Raw genomic sequence first — 24,911 nt, 5'->3', positions numbered from 1 at the left:
TATACTATAAAACTGTGAAAACCTTTTTTAGCAATTTCAATTCTAGACTTTTTTTCCTTTAAATTGGGGGCTAGTTATGGTGGCTCACACCTGTAATATCAGCACTTTGAGATTATATTAACCACCATATCCGACCAATTCTCCTTTATTGAGAAAGGGTCTTGCTCTATTGCCCAGGCTGGAGTCCAGTGGCATAATCATGGCTCACTGCAGCCTCAAACTCCTGGGCTCACATGATCCTCGCCTCAGCCTCTCGAGTAGCTAGGACTATAGGCATGTGACACCACACCCGACTAATTTTTTTGATTTTTAGTAGAGATGAGGTCACCATGTTACCCAGGCTGGTCTTGAACTCCCGAACTCAAGCGATCCTCTTGCTTCAGCCTCCCAAAGTGCTGGGGTTACAAGCATAAGCCATCACACCTGGCCAAAAATTCTTATTATATCTGAGAAAGAAGACTCAAGCCTCTGATAGTATCTCTATTCTGAGACAGGAATCCTTGTTTTGGCCGTGAACATAGTATTTATTCTCTTTAATGTTCAACCGTTCTTGCTACAAGATAGGCAAAGTACTGACTTTAATACTGAGGCACTTACTTGGTTTTTAAGAGTGTTGGGTGGGTACAGTGGCTTATGCCTGTAATCCCAGCACTTTGAGAGGCCAAGGCGAGTGGCTCACTTGAGTCCAGGAGTTCAAGACCAGCCTATACAATATGGCGAGACCCCATCTTTATGAAAAGGAAAAGAAAAAAAATAGCCAGGCATGGTGGTACATGCCTCTGGTCCCAGCTACTTGGTCAGCTGAAGTGTGAGGATCTCTTGAACCTAGGAGATGGAGGCTACAGTGAGCTGTGATCACACTGGGCACTCCAGCCTGGGCAACAGAATGAGATTCTGTCTCAAAAAAAAAAAAAAAAAAAAAAAAAGTGTTTTGACGATGAACAATATAATATAATTTAAAAACAGAGTGAGATTATTTCTAGCCATTTCTCTGTGCTGAGGTGGGGGAGGAGGAGCAGTCCCAAACAGCTCAAATGCATCAGTGATATGAACAGATATATGAAAGTGGACTAGTCACGCCATCTCAATCACTAAATGCAAAAGCCCTGAAAAAGAGAAGGCAACAGAGGAGATGGGGTGAGGGATACATTATTTTTGGTGTCACAATCCCATGACTCAAAGTGGGCATATTGTCCTTAAAGGCAGCAGAGAAAAAATATAAAGGAATCAAGGTCAGTACTATAAATGTCTTCAAAGGCCAGGGATGACAAGTGCCTTGGAAGGTTCATTAGCTGAGATAATTTGATGTCGGTTGAATGTCAAATTAAAGATACAAAGCCTCAATATAGTCTCTAAAAGTTGATTAATTTTTTCAAGTTTCCATTGCCAGGATGCAAGGTGACAGACTTTGAAGAAAAGGTCACTCCTTAAGTATCTGAAGAAATCCACAATGGAAAAAAGTCTAACAAAGATGTGTGTATCTACCGTTGGTATGTACCATTCTACTTATGCAGCCTGCTGGACAGCCAACTTATTTTTCTTCTGGACTTAATTCTTGAGAAAGAGCCAAGTAAAATAATTATGCCCAAATCTAGTAAGCCTGGGAATAGAATAATCGGTATATTTGAAGAGCACACTAAATTTTATGAAGAAAAGTAACGTAATTACAGTATTTCACTTAACTATGTTTCTAAAATTTCTACTTGCCCTCCAAACTCCACAAGACGGTAGACCAGAAACATATAAAACAAAGTGTACACTTATGTACATAAAATCCTAAAGGGTTAACAATATCAGTGGGGAGATCTGGGAGAAATGGTCAAAGAAGAAGATTCTAGAAACATAAGTGTTTACAGAACATGAACTGGGTCCATGGAGGTAAAAACAAGCATATAACTAGAAAGAAAACAAAAATAATTATTTGCTAAACCTACCATTAAGATAAATCTCTAAGTCTAGTGAGGTTCAAGAGAGGCCATGAAGAATCGATGTGAAGAAAAAGGAGACTATCACTGATAAAACAGGAAGCTTTTAAGCAAATAATGTGAAATGAATCACATTCTCTCCTCTTCCCCTCCTCAACCCAGCAGCAATTTAAAGGAATTTTCAAAACACCTAATGAAACTAAACTGCCAAGACTGCTCAGACAGGAAGGATCATAATGAAAGCTGGAGGAAAGTGCTTTTTTTTTAATGGAGTACGCTACTGGCAAAAATTAAGTGCAAACATCACAATGTGGCAGATTTTTAAAGTGTATTTTGTGAAAACCACAAAAAGAAGAGTTTAATAAACACTTCACTGCACAGGTTAGTGAAAACATTTCAATTTCTCCTTCCCCGACACTCCTCTAAAACAATATAGAATCTATCACTTTTTATCAGGTCCAGGATTGTTAAAGTTAAAGCCTACCAAGATTACCAAAATGCTTTTAGGCTATGAGGTTGCAACACAGGTATCTGGGGTTTCAGTTGCAGAACACATGTACAATCAAAGCAGCCAAGGGTCATGCCAGCCTGCAGTGACTTTAATAAGCATAGCCCAAAGGAGTCTAAAACCAGGCTTAGAAAACATCATTAAGAAGGCAGAAAAAGCAGTCAAATGAAATCTCTGTAGATCAGATTTAGACAAGGGTCCGAAAAAGGAAATAGGGAAGTCGAGAAGCAAGCAAAATTTGATCACTTTAAAAAGTCACTTTTAGGAGCCCCAAGGACCGGAGAAGTTTTCTCTGAAATAAAAATGGAAAACAATAACATATCCACTAGTGCTTCTTTTTTTTTTTTTTTTTTAAAGATGGGGTTTCACCATGATGGCCAGGCTGGTCTTGAATTCCTGACTTCAGGTGATCCACCCACCTTGGCCTCCCAAAGTGGTAAGATTACAGGCGTGAGCCACCGTGCCCAGCCAGTGCTGACTTCTTAGTCCTAGTTTTAAGGTATTAAGCTACAAAAACATGACACGTACAATACTGCGCTGCCTAAACTTCACACAACACTACAAGGAGAATCCAGTACAGGAAGACAGGAAGCAGTCTTAAATTCACAATGAAGGGGTACTTCCTTCAGCCACCAGATGTAAAATCATTTCCAGAAGCTTAAAACATATACCTTACTTAAAATTTGTATTCTATTTACTTGTATAAATAATCATTTTAACTGTAGAGACTTGGAATATATGTGTACTTTAAACATAAATGTTTCTGCCTCCCTCTTCTACTTACCACACCTTATCTCCTCATTTTTGTATTGTAAAGTGAGTGATTCTCTGAGGGAAAGGAGTGGAAAGTAAGGCAGGGTGAGAAGTGGGGGTAAATCATACACAATCTCCTTAAAGCTTTATAAAAACTACATAGTACCCTAACCTCACCTCACCTGGAGAATCAATGCCTGCAATGAGAGATTACTATTGAAGAGTATCTGGTACACATGTGTCAAGGCAGACGCAGGGAGAGAACCCAGCCCAGAAAACCAAAGGACCTTGGAAATATAAGAGTTAGGTACTTAATAACTTAGTTTCATAATTTTTTTTTTTTGAGACGGAGTTTCACTCTTGTTACCCAGGCTGGAGTGCAGTGGCATGATCTCGGCTCACCGCAACCTCCACCTCCTGGGTTCTCCTACATCAGTCTCCCGAGGAGCTGGGACTACAGGCATGCGCCACCATACCCGGCTAATTTTTGTATTTTTAGTAGAGACGGGGTTTTGCCATGTTGACCAGGATGGTCTCGATCTCTTGACCTTGTGATCCACCCACCTCGGCCTCCCAAAGTGCTGGGATTACAGGCGTGAACCACCGTGTCCGGCAGTTTCATAATTTTTAAAGTACTTTCATATCTATCTCATTTGAGATAGAAAAGACTACCTCATTTAGTGGCAGCTGTCTACTTCATCATAAAATAGCACAGAGCAAAATACAGCTGTTGATGTGTCAGGTTAACCACTAAAACAGTTAAGCTAAAATTTAGTACAACAGAAATGTTTTTACTTGAACAGAACCTAAAGTTCTTTGGAACCTCTAAACCACTATACAAATTTAAGATGCTATTACTATGGCCTCCTAGACTGTAATCTCCTTGACGACAACGAGCCATGTGTCATCCTGTATCCTCCACAATTCTCTCAACAATGCAGGTACTTAATGAATGAAATGGACTAGCTTATATTCGTTTATTAATTTACTCACTCAACACTTACTGAACACTGAATGTGTACTCTGTGCCAGGCTCTGGGCTAGGTTGGATTTTTTTAAAACTACATCGAATCTTAGCCCCTAATAGATGAAAAGATCACTATTTCTATTTCCTTTCTCCTATTCTTAACTGGATTAAAATATTTCTATAGCACATTTCAATTTTCAAATGATGTTTTATATGTATAAATGCAGATTATATTAATATAATGTCTAAAATTAATTTTTCTTGTATCTTGCCCCAAAACAGAATTCCAACACAGTCATGATACTCACAATAAATGATATCATTTCACAGTTACCTCAGTAACAGTTGCTGGAGTGCAGCCCATGATTAAAAGTGTCTCCACAACAGAATTTTTTAAAGCAAGACCAAACAGCAACTGACCCCTTGTTTTGACTACTCAACTTTTGTTTACAGTTGCACCAAATCTTATAGTATTTCCTGCCTCCTTAAAAAACAAACTACACATGTTAAACTGTGATAGCAACAACATGGCAAATAGTATCTGTAAACTACACTAGGATTTATAAAGCATTTCACAAACTGTACATGTCCTCCTTCAGTCCTCAAAACTCACTTGAAGATGAGATAACTAGGGCTCAAAGCTGTGGATGCCCTTCCCTGCCTAAAGCAGCAGAGCTAGGAATTGGGTCTGATCCTTGGTCTCCTGATTCCAGCAGTCCAGTGCACGTTTCACCACAGCTGCTGTCTCCTTCCTACGCCAAGTCTCAGAAAGTTGTACAGACTGAGAACATGAAAATAATAAGTCCATGAAAGGTTTGGCTATGAAACAGTAGAGAGTGGTTATCAAAACTGTCAACACAGCCTCAGAAAAAAAAAAAAACAAAGCTCTCTGTTAAATGAATCCAAAATTGGCCAGATGTTGCTGAGAAACAAAATGGGCAATAGATGGTGTGAAAACAACTTAGTACAGACTTAAATTTGATGATGACCAGAAATGTGACATTCATGAATCCTCAAGCATTCTAGTTTACAACCAGTCCACTCATCCTGTTTGCTTTAGAAATAACTGGAAATTTTTCTAAATCTCTCTTTAAAAACAGAATTAGGGGGAAAAAAATCTTGTTCTTCCGTCCAATACTCCATAATATAAATTAACAAACAGATAAGTGAGTTGAAACGCTCTTTATATGATGTTCCAAACAGGAAAGACAGGTAGAAATACTTTAGGTCTTTTATTAACATTTAAAGAATGCAAAAGACAGAAAAGGAAGGAGATTTAAGCCTAAAGCACTGTTGGTTTTTAAAATTTTGCAGACAAACCTCTGAATAACTTGCATAGAGTATTTACAATTAACTTTAGGGTAAGAAAATTCAAATTTCAAAATCCATCAGTAAAATGTAAATCTTCATTAAACAATGAATTTACTTCTTCACATGGACTCACACTGAGTAGTTAAAATGGCACAGGTTGTAAGCTGGGTCTATTTGTTCAAGTACAAAGATAAACTGAAATACAGCAGAAAACATGTAAACAATATGGGACTCTCAATCTTCTTGCTATAAATGGAGGTACATCATCTTATGCTACTGTAAATAGCAGCTATTCAAATGCCACAGTTGTGCTAAGTCTACCAACTCTATTTAACATGCCTTTCCTATTCTTATGTTACCTATAACGTTAAGTTGGTCAAATATTTTTCAACAGCCAAGGGGGGAAAGCTTTCTTTTATTCAAGAATGTATAGCGTATGTAACGGGAATTGAAGAGACCTTTCCTCCAGCCATGTGCAGGAAAAATTGTTTGCTTTTACAGCTTTAGTTAAAATGGTCAAGTTTGATTGATTCAGCGTAGACTCAAGTCTGTTTTACTCACTGCTGTATCCTCACTGATTAGAAGAGTTCCTGGCACATAGTATACACAATTGTTGAATGAATGAATTACTCCTATGCTCTATGGCTCGTTATATAAGAATATACTCAAGAATTTTTTACTTTAATTGACTTCTTAATGCTTTTAAACTTGAAGTAAAGAAAACCCCCAGTGTTTACATCAGTCAGCTGCTTGTGGAAAGCAATCATTCCACATGTGTAAACAAGAGCATGTGCAAGGTGTACAGTTATGTTAAGACAACTTGGCTGTCATCAGCTACCTCACGTATTTCTTGAAATCCCAAGCTAGAAGAGCTAAATTCTGAAACACCACGAGGACTCAATTAAGACTATATCCACAGGCTGAGAATTGTCCTTTGTAAACTAATTGCTTCTCCACCGAAATCTGTATCAAGGCAAACACCATTTACAATTAACATTCTGAGAAGAACCTGAAAATAACAGTCGTACATAAATCGACTTGGGGAAGTTATGATAGTAAGCTGCCCCATGAACCTGTTGTCTTTCTCCACCAGTGGACTGAATTCAATTTCTATTTAAAGGGACACTGCTTTCCTTGTGGACGGAAAAAAAAAAAAAAAAAAAAGAAGAATTTGAAGAAAATCCCTCTTTAAAAACGTTCAAAGCAAGCTATCTGTTTGGAATTGTCAAAATAATGTTTGCAGAAAAACTGATCATGAGACCCTTCCGAGTTTGGAGCAGGGCCACAGGGAATGATTTGGGGGTATCAGCTTCAGCCCTCGGTGCCAAGTTTGAGATCCCATATGGGAAGGACAAGGCAAAAGAAGTGACAGCATGGCCCCAGGCCAGTCTGCTGGCAGCTGGTGAAGGGGAGACGAGGGTCCACGGTGGGCTCTCAACTTTGTCAGCCTCCCCCACACCCCCCCAACGCTGTGGTCCACGCGCCTCCCGACTCAGGCCGGCGGACTCCCAGGCCACTGGGGACTCGGGGACCAGCGGCGGCCACTCAGGGGTCCCAGGAGCGGCCCTCCCGGCCCAGAAGCACGGCCGGGAGGCTAGGAACGCCCGGCGGGTTGGGGGCTCTCCGCCCCTCCCCCGGCGGGCTCGGCGCTTCCAACCGCGGCGCGGCGGCCCCCTCAGCCAGCGCCCGCCGCGCCCTCCCCGCCCGACCGGGCCGGCCCTCGTCACGCCCCGCGCCCCCGGGGCGGACCCCCGGCGGGCCGGCCGGCGGCTCGCGGGCCAGGGCTCCTCAGGAAAGCCCCCGGCGCGGGCGTGCGGCCTAGCTGGGGTTACATAACGGGGCCGGGCCCCTCTGAGCCGGCGGGGGACCGCGGGGCCCGTGCCCGCGAAGTGGGGGCGTCGCCGCTCACCTGCCGTAGATGCCCTCGGTGATCCGGTTCCGCTTTAGGGGGCGGCGGAGCTTACTGCAGTCGGCGTTCCGCCGCTTCATCCTCCCGCTGGGGGGCCGGGTGCCCGCGCCGCCGCCGCCTTCTCTCACCTCAGCCGCAGCCGCAGCCGACCCGCCCCGCGTCAGGCCTGGACTCTACCCCTGGGGCCGGTCACACAGACGTGGAGCCAGCACCCGGGGGGAGGGGGTGACACAGGGAGGGGGGGCTTGGAGCCTCCTCCGCCTTCGGAAACAAAGAAATGACAATTCCGGGGCCCGCCCGCCCAGCACCAGCCAGTCGCCTGCCCCGCCTCTCCAGCTCCGACGGACGGCCCGTGGAGCCAATGGAAGCCACGGGTAAACCGCTGCCGGCCAATCCCAGGGCCCGCTGAGGCAAAACGGACTCTAGAACCCGCCTCTTTGAAGGACAGAAGAATGCGCCAATCATTATGGTGTCTGGGTCCGCGGCTGAGCCTATCAGAAAAGATTTAAATAGAGGCTTATAAATAGGCCCTATAAATATAACATCCTATATTACGCCTTGTTGTGAAGGTATGCTTTATTATTATTGGGTTGCGTTTCATTGTATTGTAATCCCTACTAGAGCATGCCGTGCGGCATGGAATTGTAGGCTCTCGTCTAGCAATGTATGAAATCGGGAGGCCCGGGTTTGCAGCATGTGCGGTGTCTGCGCTGACGTGCGCTTCAGCCAGTCGCGTCATTATGTAAGGGAGCATCCCAGGAACAGCGCCGGAGACCCTTCCGCGGATGCTGGAGCGCTCGGCCACGCCGACCGCGTCAGCGCGCACCGGGGGTATGAATGACAAAGCAAACCCCACACGCACACAGACACACACCCTGCCAGCTTCCCGCGACGTGGTGACAGCGCGCCGGCCAATCGGAGGCGGCGGCCCCGCCCCGAGTTACGTCACGTGGGTGGGGGAGCCTCGGGTGCGCGCGACGTCGCGCAGGGCTGCCGGGGGCGTGTGCGGCGGCGCAGGCCGGGCTCCACGTCTTCAGGTTGGGCAGCGCCGTGAGCTCCACGGGCGCTGAGTCCTGAGGACTCTCGAGGACGCTGCCCCGAAACATCGACCTCCAGGCCGGGCCCGGAGCCTGCGGGGCGGGTCCGGGCTCCTCCTAGGCCAGCGACCCTTCACGCTTCACACTCTGAGCGCCAGGCACCGTGCTGGGTAATTTGTGTGTATTTGCTCATTTAGTCCTGGTAATTTCCCTGCCACGTACGTACGGCAAAATAACAATTAGAAAAGGCAGCGCAGTTTTTTTTTTTTTTTAAGAGAAGTAAAAAGAATGTTTATCATTAGAGAAAACGGGAAAATGTAGGAAAAGTAGCCGAAAAGGAAAAAAACACCCATGGGTCTCATCACATTAACACAAATACCGTTGGCATTTTATTGTATTTGCGTGTTTTCCAGTTTTCCCCTATGAATGATAATGTTACCATTGCTATTAAATAGAATAGTGGTCATACTGTGTTTTATTTAACATAAACATTTTTACGTGTTTTAATGCAGCTTTTATAAATATTTCGGAAAATATTGCAGAATGTCCTATCCAGTAGCTTTACCAGTGTAACCCTTCAACAACAGTGGGGCAGTTAGTCTTCCAGTGCATTTTTTAATCTTCCCAGGAAGTAGATGCCATTTTGTTTTGTCCTGAGACACATAGAATTCTGTCTGCCCTGTGATCACCCTTCACTTAATCAACACCTACCCCAAGGAGAAACTTTAGTTTACACCAAATGCATTGTTCTCAGTCATGACTCTGTGTTATTGTCTTCTGCTCACAAACTTTGAAAGATCTCCCAGTGCCGGGAAGAGAAAACTCATTCTGTTTAGAACAGCATCCAGAGCTGGTCACAATGGGGACCTACCCTCCTTTTCCAGTCTACGCCGAGCAAGCAGACCTTGTTTCCTCACTATCCTTAAAGCCACTGCAAACGATCTTTCCTCCTTCCTGCCTCTGCTCCAACACACAGCATCTCTTGTCACTGCCGTTTCTAGTGTGTGGCTTCTTAGGCAAGGCTTATCCATCCACTTAGGCAAAAAGCTTCTTGGGGATCAAATCTATACCCTGCAGAGGCTGGGTGCGGTGGCTCACACCTGTAATGCCAGGATTTTGGGAGGCTGAGGCAGGCAGTTCACACGCTCAGGAGTTCGAGAGCTGCCTGACCAACACGGTAAAACCCTGTCTCTACTAAGGATACAAAAATTAGCCAGGTGTGGTGGTGCATGCCTGTAATCGAAGCTACTCAGGAGGCTGAGGCAGGAGAATCACTTGAACCCAGGAGGCGGAGTTTGCAATCACCCAAGATCACGCCACCGCACTCCAGCCTGGGTGACACAGCGAGACTCTGTCTCAAAAATAAAAATAAAGAAAAATCTATACCCTGCAGAGATACAGTTCAGAAAAATGGCCAGAGTACTTGCTTTTTCAGACCAGGGCTGAAATTCTAGGTTGGCCACTTACTAGCTTGGACAAGTTACTGAATCTCTTGGAGTCTGTTTCCACTCACGTTTGTTTTAAGGCTTGGAGGACAATGGGCTTTCAGAGCCAGGGAAACAGTAGGTAACAGAAAGTAACTGCTGTTAGCAGTATACTTGTTTTTCATGCCTTAACTCTACTTCAGTATCTTGATCAAGTGGCACTGGGTGGCCAAGAAAACAAACCCTGTGAGCTCAAAAGTTTCACCAAGGCCTGCCCATCATTGAGAAAGGATATGAACAGAATGTTCTGTGTGGAGCAGCAGAAAAAGGCTTCAGCTGCCAAGGCAGATTGGTTCATGGAGGAAGATGCAGGTGGGAACCAAATCAAAATGGAAGTGTAAAGGCTTTGGAGAGGACAGGGTCAGGTACTTGTTAAAGTCCTGGCTCCAGACTCCACGGGAACCCCAGCTGAATATCCCTCATTCCGAGGGCTGCAATGTTCCAGATTACCTGGGCCAGAGACTAAGTGGGATGGATAGATGAGCCATCCAAAGAAAAGATGAGAGGCACTGGGGACGCATGCCAGCTTTCTGAGGCTCACTGTCTAGCCTATTATTCAATAGGTTCCTGACAAGGCCATCTCATGCTGTGGCAAAAGTGTGGAGTGGCTGGGAGCAAGGGAGGGTGTGGTTGAGAGTTACTGTTGAGCTCTAGGACTATATGGGAGCAGAGAAAGGGCAGAGAAAATCTCAGGGTGATGGCCTGAGAAGCAATCTGAAGGTCTGGAGGTCTAGGTTCCAATTCCAGTTCACATGGCAACTCACCAATGTCCTTGGTTGAGTCGCCAGCCCACCCTGTGCAAAGATCTCCTCTGGAGGTGGTGCCTCTAGTCCTACATTTAGAAGCAGATCACGCTAGCTCCATTTCACACATGAGAAAACTGAGACTTGGAGGAAACAAGGTCACATAATTGGTATGGTAGAGCAATCTAGCTCAAAACACAAGCTGAGCAAGATCTGAGCTGAGCCTTGAGGCCACAGGCATGTGCTGTGGTGCCTACATGTGGCCATTAGTGGGTAGAGTTGGGATGAGATGATGGGAATGGCCTTCTTGCCCAGACCCAAGGACAGGCCAGAGCAGGACTGCGTGTCTCCGTACTCTTCCTATTTCACTCCTCCAGATCCAGCTCTTTTTTTCCATAACCCATTCTAGCACAAGCCCTTTTGACTCCAGCCAAGTGCCAGTCTTTTTCCTCTGAGACTTGAAATGGCTCTTTGGGATTCTAAGGGCACAGAATTGGGCTAACCTGAGGCAGACCTCCTGCCAGAAGGCCCCAGTTCTCCACACCTTCAGCAGTCAGGAAGCAGAGGAGATCAGCAGTGGGCATTTTACAGATGATTAAAAACAAGGAAGGGAAGTAATTTGCCCTCATTCTAAAGACCAAGGCCTACATAGGAATTTAGGCCCATCCCTCCTTCTAGGACTTTCTGATGAAGGGATTTGGACTTGGGCTTCAGCTGAGCCCAGAACAGCTCTAAAGGCCAGATCATTACACCCTGTTTCACATATAAGGAAATGATATCCCCACCTCTGTCAGCCTGTTCAATCCCCGCAAGCCCACAGGGCTTGGTGACCCTACTGTCTTGAGCTTTGTTCCTACCCTGCAGGAATCACAGAAAAGTGCAAACATTGGGATGGCCACCTCTTACACATGTACCTGTATCCACTAGAGAACCAGGTTTTGTTTTTGTTTTTGTTTTTGTTTTGAGACGGAGCCTCACTCTGTCACCCAGACTGGAGTGCAGTGGTGCATTTTTGGCTCACTGCAACCTCCACCTCCTGGGTTGAAGTGTTTCTCCTGCCTCAGCCTCCCAAGTAGCTAGGACTACAGGCATCCACCACCATGCCTGGATAATTTTTGTATTGTGTGTGTGTGTGTGTGTGTGTGTGTGTGTGTGTGTGTGTGTGTGATGGAGTTTCACTCTTGTTATCCAGGCTGGAGTGCAATGGCGCAATTTCAGCTCACTACAACCTCCGCCTCCTGGGTTCAAGCAATTCTTCTGCCTCAGCCTCCCGAGTAGCTGGGACTACAGGCATCCACCACAACACCTGGATAATTTTTGTATTTTTAGTAGAGATGGGGTTTCACCATGTTAGCCAGTCTGGTCTCAAACTCCTGACCTCAGGTGATCCACTCACCTCGGCCTCCCAAAGTGCTGGGGTTACACGTGTGAGCCACCGCACCTGGCCAGAACCATGTTAATGGAGGATGTTAACTGTAGTGTTTAGAACAGGGATGGTTTGGAAGAGGGCTGACCAAACACATTATCACATATCCTTCATGGAAGTCAGTGTGGCGTGGAGGATGATTATACGTAGCACTTACTATTGCAGCCACCACTCCAAGTACCAGATACATATTGTTTTAATCCTCACGACAATCCTATGAGAGAGAGATTATTACTGGTACCATATTACAGATGAGCACACTGTGGCAAAGTTAAGTCACCTGCCTAAGGTCACATAGTGACGAGTTGGGAATTCAAATCCAGGCAACCTGCTTCTGGAGCCTGGGCTTTTTAGCCACCATGTTATAGTGTTGTAGAAAGATTTTCCTGGCTTGGAAACTGCTTATGATACACAGTTCATGAAAATAGCAAGTTACCAAACAGTATGTGCTACATAATCCCATTTTTGTAGGGAGAAAAACAAGACCTAAATCGACAGGAATAGAAAAGCATCTGAAAGAATATACACACAAAACATAGCGCTGGTTTCTGGAGAGACTGAAATGGGCATTTTATATTAGCTTTATGCATCTGCATTTTCAGAGGTTTCTACAGTAAACTTGCCAAGCTTGTGTGATAATAATAATTGCTAACATTTATGGAGTGCTGTCTACACATCTGACATTTTATGCACTGCCTCCTTGAACCTTCACAACAGCCCAATGAGATTGACACTCTGATTTTCTGCCTTTCCAGATGAGGAAACAGGCACAGAGACACTGACTGTTTCACCCAACATCATACATCTCATTGCAAAGCCAGAATTTGAACCAAGTTGCCTGACTCCAAAGCTCACGTGTGTTAAATCAATGAGTGACTGACTTGGCCACACTTTAGCCAAACCTGTCCTGAGCAAGGTCATACCCTTGGCGTGGACACATTTCCAGGGAGGGACCAGAGGACCTCCTACTTTATTGGTCACTGACCATGACTGAGCTTGACTCAAGTAGGAGGGTGTGGCAGGTGTTCTCAAAGAGTCCGGTTTTTACAGAAAAGTCATGATTACACGTGAAAGCTGTGGGCGCTCTAACTCGATTCACCGCACCTGCAGGAAGCCTGGCTGCTCAGACCGGGACTCCATGGTCATAGCACCACTTGCTTACCTTCATTGCCATAACTCAGGCTGCCAGGGCTGCTGACACATTTGCACACTTGCAATAACCCTGTGAAGAGAGCAGAACACATCATCTTATTTGACTCATAAGGAAATTGAGACTGGGTGATTTAGTAACTTGGGAGGCAGAATTGCAGAGTAATTAGCAACACAAGCTATGGTGTCACATGGATCTGGGTTAGGTCCTAGCTGTGTGACTGGGTACTCATGCCACCTCTCTGAGCAGTTTCCTCTTTTGTAAATGTAATGATGCCTACACTCACAGGCTTCCGATGAAATATGCGAAATGATTGGTTCTGTGCTTGGCATTCCAGAAATGGTAGCTGTTATTCTGCCAACAAATATTTATTGAGCACCTACTATGGACTGAGTCCCTGTTGTTGAGCATACAACAGCAACCGCAGCAGTCAAAAGTCCCTGTCTACATGTTGCTCGGATTCTCATAGGGGAAGACAGATAATAAACAAATGCATGGCTGGGCACAGTGGCTCACGCCTGTGTTGCCAGTACTTTGGGAGGCCAAGGTAGGTGAATCACCTGAGGTTAGGAGTTTGAGACCATCCTGGCCAACATGGCAAAACTCTGTCACTACCAAAAATACAAAAATTAGCCGGTGTGATGGTGTAGTTCCAGCTACTCAGGAGGCTGAGGAAGGAGAATCACTTGAACCTAAAAGGCAGAAGTTGCAGTGAGCGAAGATTGTGCTACTACACTCCAGCCTGGGTGACTGAGACTTCATCTCAAAACAAAACAAAAAACAAATACACAAGTAAAAATATATACTCTGTCAGATGCTAATAAGTGCTGTGAAGAAATACTAAAAGGGGAACACAAGGAACCCTTGTCAAGGGGAGCAGAAAGGGAAGTTGATGCTGTCCTTTTAAATAGGGCAGTCAGAGGCCAGGTGCGGTGGCTCATATCTGTAACCCCAGCACTTTGGGAGGTTGAGGCAGGCAAATCACTTGAGGTCAGGAGTTCAAGACCAGCCTGGCCAACATGTTGAAACCCTGTGTCTACTAAAAATACAAAAATTAGCCTGGTATGGTGGCATGCACCTGTAATGCCGCTACTCAGGAGTCTGAGGCAGGAAAATTGCTGGAACCTGGGAGGCAGTGGTTGCAGTGAGCCGAGATTCTGCCATTGTATTCTAGCCTGGGCAACAAGAGTGAAAGTTTGTCTCAAAAAAAAAAAAAAAAAAAAAAAAATAGGACAGTCAGGGAAAACTTCCCTGAGAAGGGGACAGTGGAGTACAGATCCATGGAAGTGAGGTGGGGAGCAAGCCGGTACAGATGTTCCTTGACTTATGATGGGGTTATGTCCTGATAAAGCCATGGTAAGTAGGAACTATTGTAAATCAAAAATGTATTTAATACACCTAACCTACAGAACGTCATAGCTTAGCCTCACCTACCTTAAACATGCTTAAAACACTTACATTAGCCTACAGTTGGGCAAAATCATCTAACACAAAGCCTGTTTTACAATAAAGTGTTGAATATCTCGTGTAATATGTTGAGTACTGTACAGAAAATAAAGAACAGAGTGGTGGTATGGGTACCCAAAGTGGGGTTTCTACTATATGTGAGTTGCTATCGCGCCATTGTAAAGTTGAAAACCGTTAAGTCAAACCATCATAAGTCGGAGGCCATCTGTTTCTGCTAGGAGGAGTGTTTGAGAGAGAGAACAGCAGGTGCACAGAGGGCTTTTTTCCCAACATTTTATTATGAAAAATTTCAAACATTTACCCAAAAAATGTTGAAAGATTTGTATGGTGAAAGCCATATATCTCACAGCTAGATTCAACAATTAACATTTTACTGTATTTGTTTTTTGACTTAACTATCCTAAATCCCTTGTGCTTTCTGTACCAGGTGACCTGCCTTGAAGATTTAGAGACAGAATATCAGGAACTAGAGTCAGAAAATGGGACCTTTTAAAAGAGTCAGAGGGGAAGAGCAAAAACTCCGCTTTTGACAAATCTGTCGGGAGAGGCCAACCGCAGCGATACCTCCCTTTTTTTGTTTTGAAGTAGAGTCTCGCTCTGTCGGCACAATCTCAGCTCACTGCAACCTCCACCTTCTGGGTTCAAGCGATTCTCCTGCCTCAGCCTCCCAAGTAGCTGGGATTATAGGCATCTGCTACCACACTCAGCTAATTTTTTGTATTTTAGTAGATATGGGTTTCACCGTGTTGCCCAGACTGGTGTCGAACTCCTGACCTCATGAACCGTCTGCCTCGGCCTCCCAACGTAATGGGATTACAGGCATGAGCCACTGCACCCAGCCAATACCTCCCTTTCTCAATGAAAGCCTTTCTGTTCCGCGAGGAGTGGGTGGGTCCTCTTGTCAAGCAGTCAGTCCCTACTGCTTCCTGACTGGGGCAGGATCAGGACGCACAGGGGTTTGGAGTGCCTTGGAACCAGCTACCACCCACACTGTTTGCCAGCTGGTAAACACGCCCGTCAGGCACGGGGATTGGCATTGACTGGAAATCTTTAGTGTTCATCTTGTTGACATCTGGTGCCTTTGGGCAGGAGGGTGCAGTTGGCTGCCTGGTTTTCAGATCTTATGCTGGGCCCAGGCTACCGTGGGTCGCGTCCATTTGTCCCACTGCACAGGAGAGTTCTTTCTCAGGAAACCCAGTTTATAAGAAGTACTGACTGCCAGAGAGAGTCCGGAAATCAGAACCAGGAGGCAACTGTGAGAGGAATGGAGACTTCTGACCTCTGGGGATTGGGGAGCCCTCTCCCTTATTTACTGCTGGGGTAGCAGAGGGCTTAGAACCCCATGTTCCTAGACTTTTAGAATTGGAAGAAGGCTTAGAAGTAATCTAGGCAGGGGAGTCCCCAACCCCGGGGCTGTGGCCTGTTAGGAACCAGGGCCACACAGCATGAGGGGTAGGTGAGCGAGCACTACCGCCTGAGTTTTGCCTCCTGTCAGATCAGCAGCAGCATTAGATTCTCAGAGGGGCACAAACCCTATTGGGAACTGCTCATGAGAGGGATCTAGGTTGGGTGCCCCTTAGCAGAATCTAACTAATGCGTGATGATCTGAGGTGGAACAGTTTCATCCCCAAACCATCCCTCCAACCCCACCCCAGTCTGTGAAAAAATTGTCTTCCACAAAACTGGTCCCTGGTGCCAAAGAGGTCAGGGACCCCTGATCTAGGGCTACAGTTAAGTGGTCAAACACCCAGGTCCTGAAGTTAGGCTGCCTGGATTGAAATCCCAGCTCCACTACTTACTAGCCCTGTGACCCTGAGCAAGTCACTTAGTTTTTCTGTGCCTCAGTTTACTCATCTGTAATATAAGGCTAATAGTACCCATCTTAGTGTCATAAACTAAGTTCATATATGTAAAGTGCTTAGAATAGTGCCTAGCAATAAGTACTTAATAAAAGTTAGCTCTGAAAATGTGCAAAGCAAAAGCAACCAATGTTTTAGTGGTTTGTAACCAACTTTTTTCTATGCATGTGCTAGCATATTGTTATTATTTTATAAGAGTGGGAACATATTGTACATACTGTTACATAACTTGCTTTTTCACTAAACAGTATGTTCTCTGTGTCAGTTTTGATAAAAGCATTTTCCTGTTGCTTTTCCTGCATATGTTCAGAACCATCATATTGGCAGCAAGTTTCATGTCCTGTAGTTTTCTTAATCAATCCCCTGCTAGTGGACATTTAGGTTAGTCTGTTTTTTCCTTCTGTAAATAAAGTTGCACTGAACAAGAAGTTACTAATGCCAAATGACTAGATGACCTTGGGTGTGACCTCTCTGGGTCTTGGTTTCTTCATTTAAAAACAAAATGGCAGGATTCTACTGGGTAATTAAAATCTCCTCTGATCCACATATGAATCGTTCTCAAGACATTCTGACAAGTAACTATCAGCTTCTGCTTGCATTCCTCTAGTAACAGGGTGGTGGACAACTGTAATGGTCAATAAAGTATCCACTTTCCACCTCCCTGCAGCTCCTAGCCTGGCCTTATTCTTGGGCTCCACACATTCGGTTTACACTCAGTGGCCAGTGGCTGGGGCCATTGTAGAGGGTAAGGAAACGCCAGTTCCTTCCTTCTTTCCTTCCTCTTTCATCCCTTCCTCCCTCCCTCCATCCCTCCCTCTTTTCCTTCTTTCCTTGACACTTTACCATGTGCCAGACTTTCTGCTAGGATGGGATGGGAACCACAGGGGAAGTTGGCTGCAGGGGAAGTTGGCTAAGTCCCAAGCCCCCTAAAGCTCATGCAAGGGGACCAGACTGTCCACCACTGTGGGATGGGGATGCTGAGACTGGTGGCTTCCTCAAATGCACTGTAGTGCCCCAGGCAGAGCCCTGGGCTGCCCTGTGAGGAGGCAACCAGAGGTAGGAGCAACTTCACCCTAATGCTGGATCAGGATCCCCTCCAGGTTTTTACTAGAGCCAAACCCACGCCTCCTGTCTCTTCTGCCAGCTACCCTTAAAATGGTAGAAACACATACATTTAAATACAAATTTAAATGTAAGTAATTTCATGTGTAACTACGAGGAATCAATTCTACGTGGGTCCTATATGCATCCCCCCCAGGGCTTGGCCCCATTCTTTGCTTTCATTCATTCATTCATTGTCATTCAATACACTGTTATTAAGAGCTCACTGGGTGCCCTGAAAGCCTCTTCTGAGCGTTAGTTTCCTTATTCATAAAATAGGAGTATTGATCCGTTTCTTGCTTTTCTTAGAAGATTATGATGGCGCAGATGACTGAAGTACAGAGTAAAGAAGGATTGTTTCGGTGTCAAAGGAGTAGAATGCCCTCTTTTAAATTGAGCACAGCAGGAACCTATAGCAGGAACGCAGCAACTACTTGTTGAATGAATGACTTAATGTTGGAAAACATACATTTCCTCCCCTCCCCATCATGGTCCCTCTGCTTCCGTGTTAACTCCATAGACAGGCCAGAACAGCCAGCCTTGCAGCCTGAGATAAGACCTTTGGCGGGTGTCTCCCCTATCACTCCCTCAAGTAGGTGTTGGGGAGAGGGGTGATGCCTGGTGCCGGTGGAACCTCTGCACGGAGACGAACCAGGATGGGCTCTAAGTACCCGCCATCTGTCCGGGGCTGCCTGCCCCTCTGGGCCCTAACACTGGAAGCAGCTCTCATTCTTGTCTTCTTTTTTTTCACCTACTACGACACTTCCTTAGAGGATCAAAAGGTGCTCATGGCGTTCTATCAAGGTGAGGGTTCATTGGAAAAGTAGTCACACAGGTAAATAGCAGGGGCAGGAGTGGGGGAGGCTGTGGTTCTCCAGGGGCACAGATTGTCCTTTCTACAAAATCCCCAGAGAAAAGGATTCCCCCATCTTCTTCCGTAGATTGCGCCAAAACTCACCCAACAATGTAAGCTTTCCTTTAAAAAAGCAGCCTGGGCATTCCCTCTTCCACGAAGCCTGCCTTGATTTTTCAGCACACAGTGAGAGGCGTCCTCTTTGGTATTCCTCAAATTCCCTCTGCCAAATGGTCTCCATAATTCTCTGCTTCTCTGCTTCCCCTTCTCTCTTCTTAGTGGCAAGGAACTTTTTTTTAATTCAAAAAAATGTTTTATTTTTATAGATTTAGAGGATTCAAGTGCAGTATCTTATGCAAGCAGTTTCATGTTGTTGTTGGGTTTTGGTTTTTGCTTCCTTTTCATGACTTCTCGCTCACTTATTATTTCTTTTGAGACAGGGTTTCACTCTGTCACCCAGGCTGAAGTGCAGTGGCATGATCATAGTTCACTGCACCCTTGACCTCCTGGGCTCAAGCAGTCTTCCCATCTCAGCCTCCCAAGTAGCACCACCATGCCTGGGTAATTTTTATTTTTTGTAGAGATGGGGGGGTCTCCCTGTGTTTCCCAGAGTGGTCTCAAACTCCTGGATACAAGCAGTCCTCCAGCCCCAGTCTCTTAAAGTGCTGAAATTACAGTGAACCACCGCCCCCGGTTCTCGTGTTCATTTTTATACTACTTTTCTTTCGGAAGCTTCAGCCTGTTGCTACCCCTCCACCCCCACTCCCACTGACCCCAGCTTTCTTCTCACTTAGGGGCTGGGAAGTTTGCATGCTGCCTGTAAATCCAGAACCAGAAGGTATGGCTGAAGGGGAGGGTAGGATGATGGTTATTTCATATTCAGCTAAAAATATTCCCAGACTGTGATGAGACAATTGTAAATAAGACAGATGTCCACAGTGGTATGACTTTGCTTTTTATAATATATTGAAGCGAATTTTAGGCATCTCAATGGGCTGATACGTTGTTGATAATGGACAGGGCTTCCTTGAAGAAGGTCCTTGAGACAAAGTTGAAGCTTGAGCCTGGTTGAGTGCTTGCTTGTCCCTAGGTGATGTTAACGACTAGTTAGCTGGAAGCAAAGAGAAATCCTGAGGCCCATGGCAGTGACAAGTAGGACTTAGGGAGTGAAGCCTCTATACCATTTGAAGGACTAGCCCAGAGAGGAGCCTTCAGTGACTGGCAACAAGAGCACAATTTTAATTCATTTCAATCCAATATAATTCAATGCATTCACTCATTCAGCCGTGTATTACATCCAGTGTGGGATCCAGACACATGATGATTAGAGCTGATATTTATGAGCACTTGCTATGTACCAGGCACTATTCTAAATGCTTTACCTGAACCCTCAGAATAACCCAATGATGTGGGTGTTATTATGATCTTCGTTTTTCATATGAGGAAACTAGGCATATGGACGTCGAGTAATTTGCCCAAGGTCGCTCAGCTAGCAATAGCATGGCAAATTTAAATTTAGCCATCCTGGATTTAGTTTCCCTATGCATCATGGCCCCACTTTACGATGCGTTTGAGTCATTTGTCATATAACCCAGTAGTTGTAGCAGCTACTATTCCAGTCCTGTAGATTGACATTAGGATCCACGTTCTTTACCCCTGCACAGTGCTGCTAACATAAGTACAAAATGTCCTAGAAACTCATTTTATAAGGAAGCTCAGAGGAGGGTCCATCACCCAGTCAGGGAAGGCTTCTGGAGGGAGGTGACTGCCCAGCCACGTCTTGAAGGCTCTGTAGGAGTTACCTGTGGGTTAAAGGAGGGTCATCCCAGTGAGGGCACAGCAGGTGCCTTTGCGTGTGCACACACCAGAGCAGACTGGGCCTGGGCTTAACATTGCATCACCCCTGGAGCCTAAAAAGGGAAGCAAGGGGCCGGGCGAGGTGGCTCACGCCTGTAATCCCAGCACTTTGGGAGGCTGAGGCAGGAGAATGGCTTGAACCCATGAGATGAAGTTTGCAGAGTTGAGATCGTGCCATTACACTGCAGCCTGGGTGACGGAGAGAGACCGTCTCAAACAACAACAACAACAACAACAACAACAGAAACAAAAACAAAAGGAAGCAGGGGCTGGGCATGGTGGCTTATGCCTGTAATCCTAGCGCTTTGGGAGGCTGAGGCAGCGGGATCACCTAAGATCAGGTATTCGAGAGCAGCCTGGCCAACACGGTGAAACTCCATCTCTACTAAAAATACAAAAATTAGCCGGATGTGGTGGCACGTTACTGTAGTCCCAGCTGCTTGGGAAGCTGAGGCAGGAGAATTGCTTGAACCCAGGAGGCAGAGGTTGCTGAGCTGACATCGGGCCACTGCACTCCAGTCTAGGCGACAGAGTGGGACTCCGTCTCAAAAAAAAATAGTAATAAATAAAAATAAATAGGGAAGCAGCAGGTGGTAGACTCACTGGGCTGCATAAGGAGTTTGGCCTTCAGTCTGAGGACCAAATAGTAAGCAGGAGTACGGCAAGTTTGGGTTTGGATCATGGAGAAAGCCATGCCAGGGCTGGTGTTAGCGACAGGGTAAGGGACATGGCTTGAGACATGAGACCAGCATGGAGGTGGCAGTGTAGTATTGACCCAAGGGTTTCAACCTTCTGATGGTGTACACACCATTTTTTGAGCATGTACCACGATTATATGTTACACTTAGGTATTACTGCATTAATATATTTTGTATGTTATACATATAAATTAGGAAAATTGAAAGAGGTCAAAATGAAATATATAATATTTTCAAATTACTAATCATAATGGTGTCAGTCTCCAGGCAGGGTTCATTGTTACAGTTGACAATTGTGGATGAAAATTCACTCCTCAGAGTTTTCTTGATAATTTGAAATTGTCTTGGTTGATTTGTCTTGGTCAGATCTGCTTAGATTGACTTTTTTTAACCTCGAATATGATTGACAGCTTGTACGAGAAGTTTCGCTCTGCTTTTTTCTTTTTGTTCACTAGGCTGCCATTATTGTTTTGCTTCCAATCTGTGTTTTTCTGCATTAGTTGTTTAAGCCATTACTTCATTTTGTGAAGATTAGTTGAGTTAAACTTAGGTAACTTAATCTGTCAATCCACTTAATTGAATTCAGTCCTTGTAAACGGCAATAAATTATTAAAACCTGCCAATTCTGAAAAGACATTTTTGAGACAATCAGGAAATCTGAATATAGCATGAATATCATATGATATACAAGAATTATTGTGAAATAGGCCGGGCGCGGTGGCTCACGCCTGTAATCCCAGCACTTTGGGAGGCCGAGGCGGGTGGATCACCAGGTCAAGAGATCGAGACCATCCTGGTCAACATGGTGAAACCCCATCTCTACTAAAACTACAAAAAATTAGCTGGGCATGGTGGTGCTTGCCTGTAATCCCAGCTACCCAGGAGGCTGAGGCGGGAGAATTGCCTGAACCCAGGAGGCGGAGGTTGCGGTGAGCCGAGATCGCGCCATTGCACTCCAGCCTGGGTAACAAGAGCGAAACTCCGTCTCAAAAAAAAAAAAAAAAGAATTATTGTGAATTTTGTTAGGTGTGATAAAACTATGGTGGGGTTTTTTTGAAAATCCCTATCTGTTAGACAGGCACATTGAAATGGCATGATATCTGGGGTTTGCTTTACGCCAGAAAAAAAGAAAAAGTAGAGAAAGATTATAAAAACAAGATTGGTCTCATACGACAATCAACAAAGTTTGGAGTTGGGCACGTAGGGTCCTTGCGTTATTCTTTCTATTTTCATATATGCTTAAAATGTTCTGTAATAGTTAAAAAAAAAAAAACCCTGGCTGAGCATGGCAGCTCATGCCTGTAATTCTAGCACTTTGGGAGGCCAAGTGGGGAGGATCTCTTAAGCCCAGGAGTTCAAGGCCAGCCTGGGAAACATAGCGAGACCCCCATCTCTACAAAAACAAAACAAAACAACCCACTTTAAAATTAGCCAGATGTGACTGGGTGCAGTGGTGGCTCACACCTGTAATCCCAGCACTTTGGGAGGCTGAGGCGGGCAAATCACTTGAGGTTAGGAGATTGAGACCATCCTGGCTAACACGGTAAAACCCCATCTCTACAAAAAATACAAAAAATTAGCTAAGTATGGTGGCACGCGCTTGTAATCCCAGCTACTCAGGAGACTGAAGCAAGAGAATCACTTGAACCTGGGAGGTGGAGGTTGCTGTGAGCTGAGATTTCGCCACTGCACTCCAGGCTGGGCGACAGAGCAAGACTCCATCTCAAATAAATAAATAAATAAATAAATAAATAAATAAATAAATAAACCAGGTGTGGTAGCACATGTCTGTAGTCCCAGCTACTCATTAGGCTGAAGTAGAAGGATTGCTTGAGCCTAGGAACTTGAGGCTGTAGTAAGACAAGATTGTACCATTGCACTCCAGCCTGGGTGACAGAGCAAAACGCTGTCTCAAAAAAAAAAAAAAATTTTGAGGTGAAGCAAGGATGTAATAAAAAAATTTAAAATATAAATAAAAATAAAATCCTGCCATTAGTTGCAACATGATGAATATAGAGAAATGCATATCAAATCCTTCCCATTTGACCAATATTCCCTCAGGACACTTTCCAAAGCTAGGAGACTCCAGGCTGTCTGACATCCTGAGCAAGTGAGGGGCGGCTTCTGAGTGAATCTGAATATTAAATACTTGCAGAGCTGAAAACTTCACAAAGCGCCTTTAGAGGTAGAAAAGCCTAGATCCATGTTTCTCAAAGTGTGGTCCCCAGACCTGCTGCCTCAGCATACCCTGGAAACTTGGTAGAAATGCAGATTCTCAGACACATCTAAGACCTATTGATCAGAAGCTCTGGGCGATGGGCCCAGCACTCTGTGTTTTCATAAGCCCTCTGGGTGATTCTGCTGTGCAGGAAAGTTCGAGAATTCCTGGAGCTAGACTGATTCAAATCTTGCCTCTGTGTCTTAGAGACCTTGGGCAGATTACTCAACCTCTTTCTGTCTCTGTTTCAAACTCTATCAGAGGGTGTTAGTATTTATTTCATTAAGTTGTTGAAAGGGTTAAATGAATTAACGCACATAAAGACTGGTAAAGAGTATTAGCTTTTATTATCAAAAGAGCTTTAATTTCTTATTTTAAAAATAACAATAAATAAAACTAGAATTGTTGGTTTTCTTCCAGCTACGCTAGTGATTGTATTGAGCATTTTCTGGGGTGTGTGTTCTTTGCTCTAATGACTGCTGGTCTGGTTGACCTGTGATGAGACCAGATAGACAGGAGCAGTGGAGGGGAAGCTAGGAGTCAGGTTCAAGATAGAGTCTGTGAAAAAGTTTTAACATTAAATGGATTTTAAAAGGTCCTCTTTTTCTTCCTATTAATCAACATTTTCTGCATCTTGTCTTTGTTATGTGAAGTGTTAACCAACAAATTGAATACAGCCTGTGCTTGGCAAATGAAAATTAAATGCTTTTTCCTGGAAAAAAAAATCAGCTGTATTTGATGAAAAGGGTGGGGAGTTAAGGATGGCTGCAGATGTATGATTTGGCATGGAGAGGCACCAGTTCCTGAGATGAGAGACACAAGGGAGGGACAGGTTGTGAGGATAAATGAACAATGATATGTTCATTCTGGGCTTGGGGTTAAGGGACTTGGGAGATGCTTAGGGGAAGCAGAGAGTGTCAATTACCTATTGCTACATAACAGCCACCCCAAACTTAATGGCTTAAAATAGCAACCCTTTAATTTACTCATGATCATGATTCTGTGGTGCAACAACTGGGCTGTGTTCAGCTGGGCAGTTCTTCTGTTGGCTTCACCCAGGATCATTCATGCATCTGTAGTTTGGAGGTTCGACTGGGGTGGGATGGCCTCAGATGACCTCATTCACTTGTTTGGCAGCTGTTGATTCATTGGGGGCCATTACTGTGACAATCTTCTACCATGCAGAGCTTCCCCAAGGCTACCACATTGGGAGACTACCCTGGGTCCTGCACTGTGGATAGCACCCAGTCCCCCATCCCCACCTCATACTCCTCAGAGGCAGAGAGAGGGGCTCCTAGAAGACAGAGGGATTTTCCCAGTGACATGTAAACACTCCAAACCCTGGCACCTTCCGCCTGCCCCTTTCAGAAATCTCTGTTTTTCTTCTCAGGCTGCTGCAGGGGTGAGTTGGGTGGAGTAGAGGCTGTGGGGGAGGCGGTGGTGGCAGCCTGAGGCTGCAGAGGTCTTCCCAGGCAACAGTGGGAGCATGGTGTGGAGGTCAAGCCTACAGCCTGGGGGAATGAAGCTGGGTCTGTCTTCAGAACTGTTGGTGCTGAAGTTTCTGCAGTCCAGGGAGAGGGGCAAGAGTGGGAGGGGTGCAGATCCAGAATCAGAGAGGCAGCTGACTGGAGGAGGCAGCTGCCCA

General features: G+C 45.1%; 2 protein-coding genes across 6 annotated transcripts in view; one reads left to right on the top strand and one right to left on the bottom strand.

Moving 5' to 3' along the window:
- Window positions 1-7,689, bottom strand: part of MACO1 (macoilin 1) — a 67,918-nt gene extending 60,229 nt beyond the window's left edge. Inside the window, exon 1 of the mRNA XM_032300869.1 lies at window positions 7,374-7,689. Coding sequence (XP_032156760.1) covers window positions 7,374-7,453 — 80 coding nt within the window. The 5' untranslated portion in view covers window positions 7,454-7,689. The remainder of the gene's footprint in view (window positions 1-7,373) is intronic.
- A 5,345-nt stretch (window positions 7,690-13,034) lies between these two features.
- Window positions 13,035-24,911, top strand: part of RHCE (Rh blood group CcEe antigens) — a 56,111-nt gene continuing 44,234 nt past the window's right edge. For 2 of the 5 annotated variants that reach the window (XM_032300876.1, XM_032300870.1), the window contains exon 1: window positions 18,156-18,444. In XM_032300876.1, coding sequence (XP_032156767.1) covers window positions 18,255-18,444 — 190 coding nt within the window. In that variant the 5' untranslated portion in view covers window positions 18,156-18,254. Of the gene's footprint in view, window positions 13,069-18,155; window positions 18,445-19,287; window positions 19,332-24,911 lie in introns of those variants that run through there. The other 3 variants (XM_032300871.1, XM_032300872.1, XM_032300873.1) reach the window with 3 other exon arrangements.

The sequence above is a fragment of the Sapajus apella genome, unplaced genomic scaffold (genome assembly GCF_009761245.1).
Source record: "Sapajus apella isolate SASKATOON/1434 unplaced genomic scaffold, GSC_monkey_1.0 scaffold43, whole genome shotgun sequence".
Classification (NCBI taxonomy): domain Eukaryota; kingdom Metazoa; phylum Chordata; class Mammalia; order Primates; family Cebidae; genus Sapajus; species Sapajus apella.
Note: the sequence above shows the minus strand (reverse complement) of the source record. Positions and strands in the feature narration are given on the sequence as shown.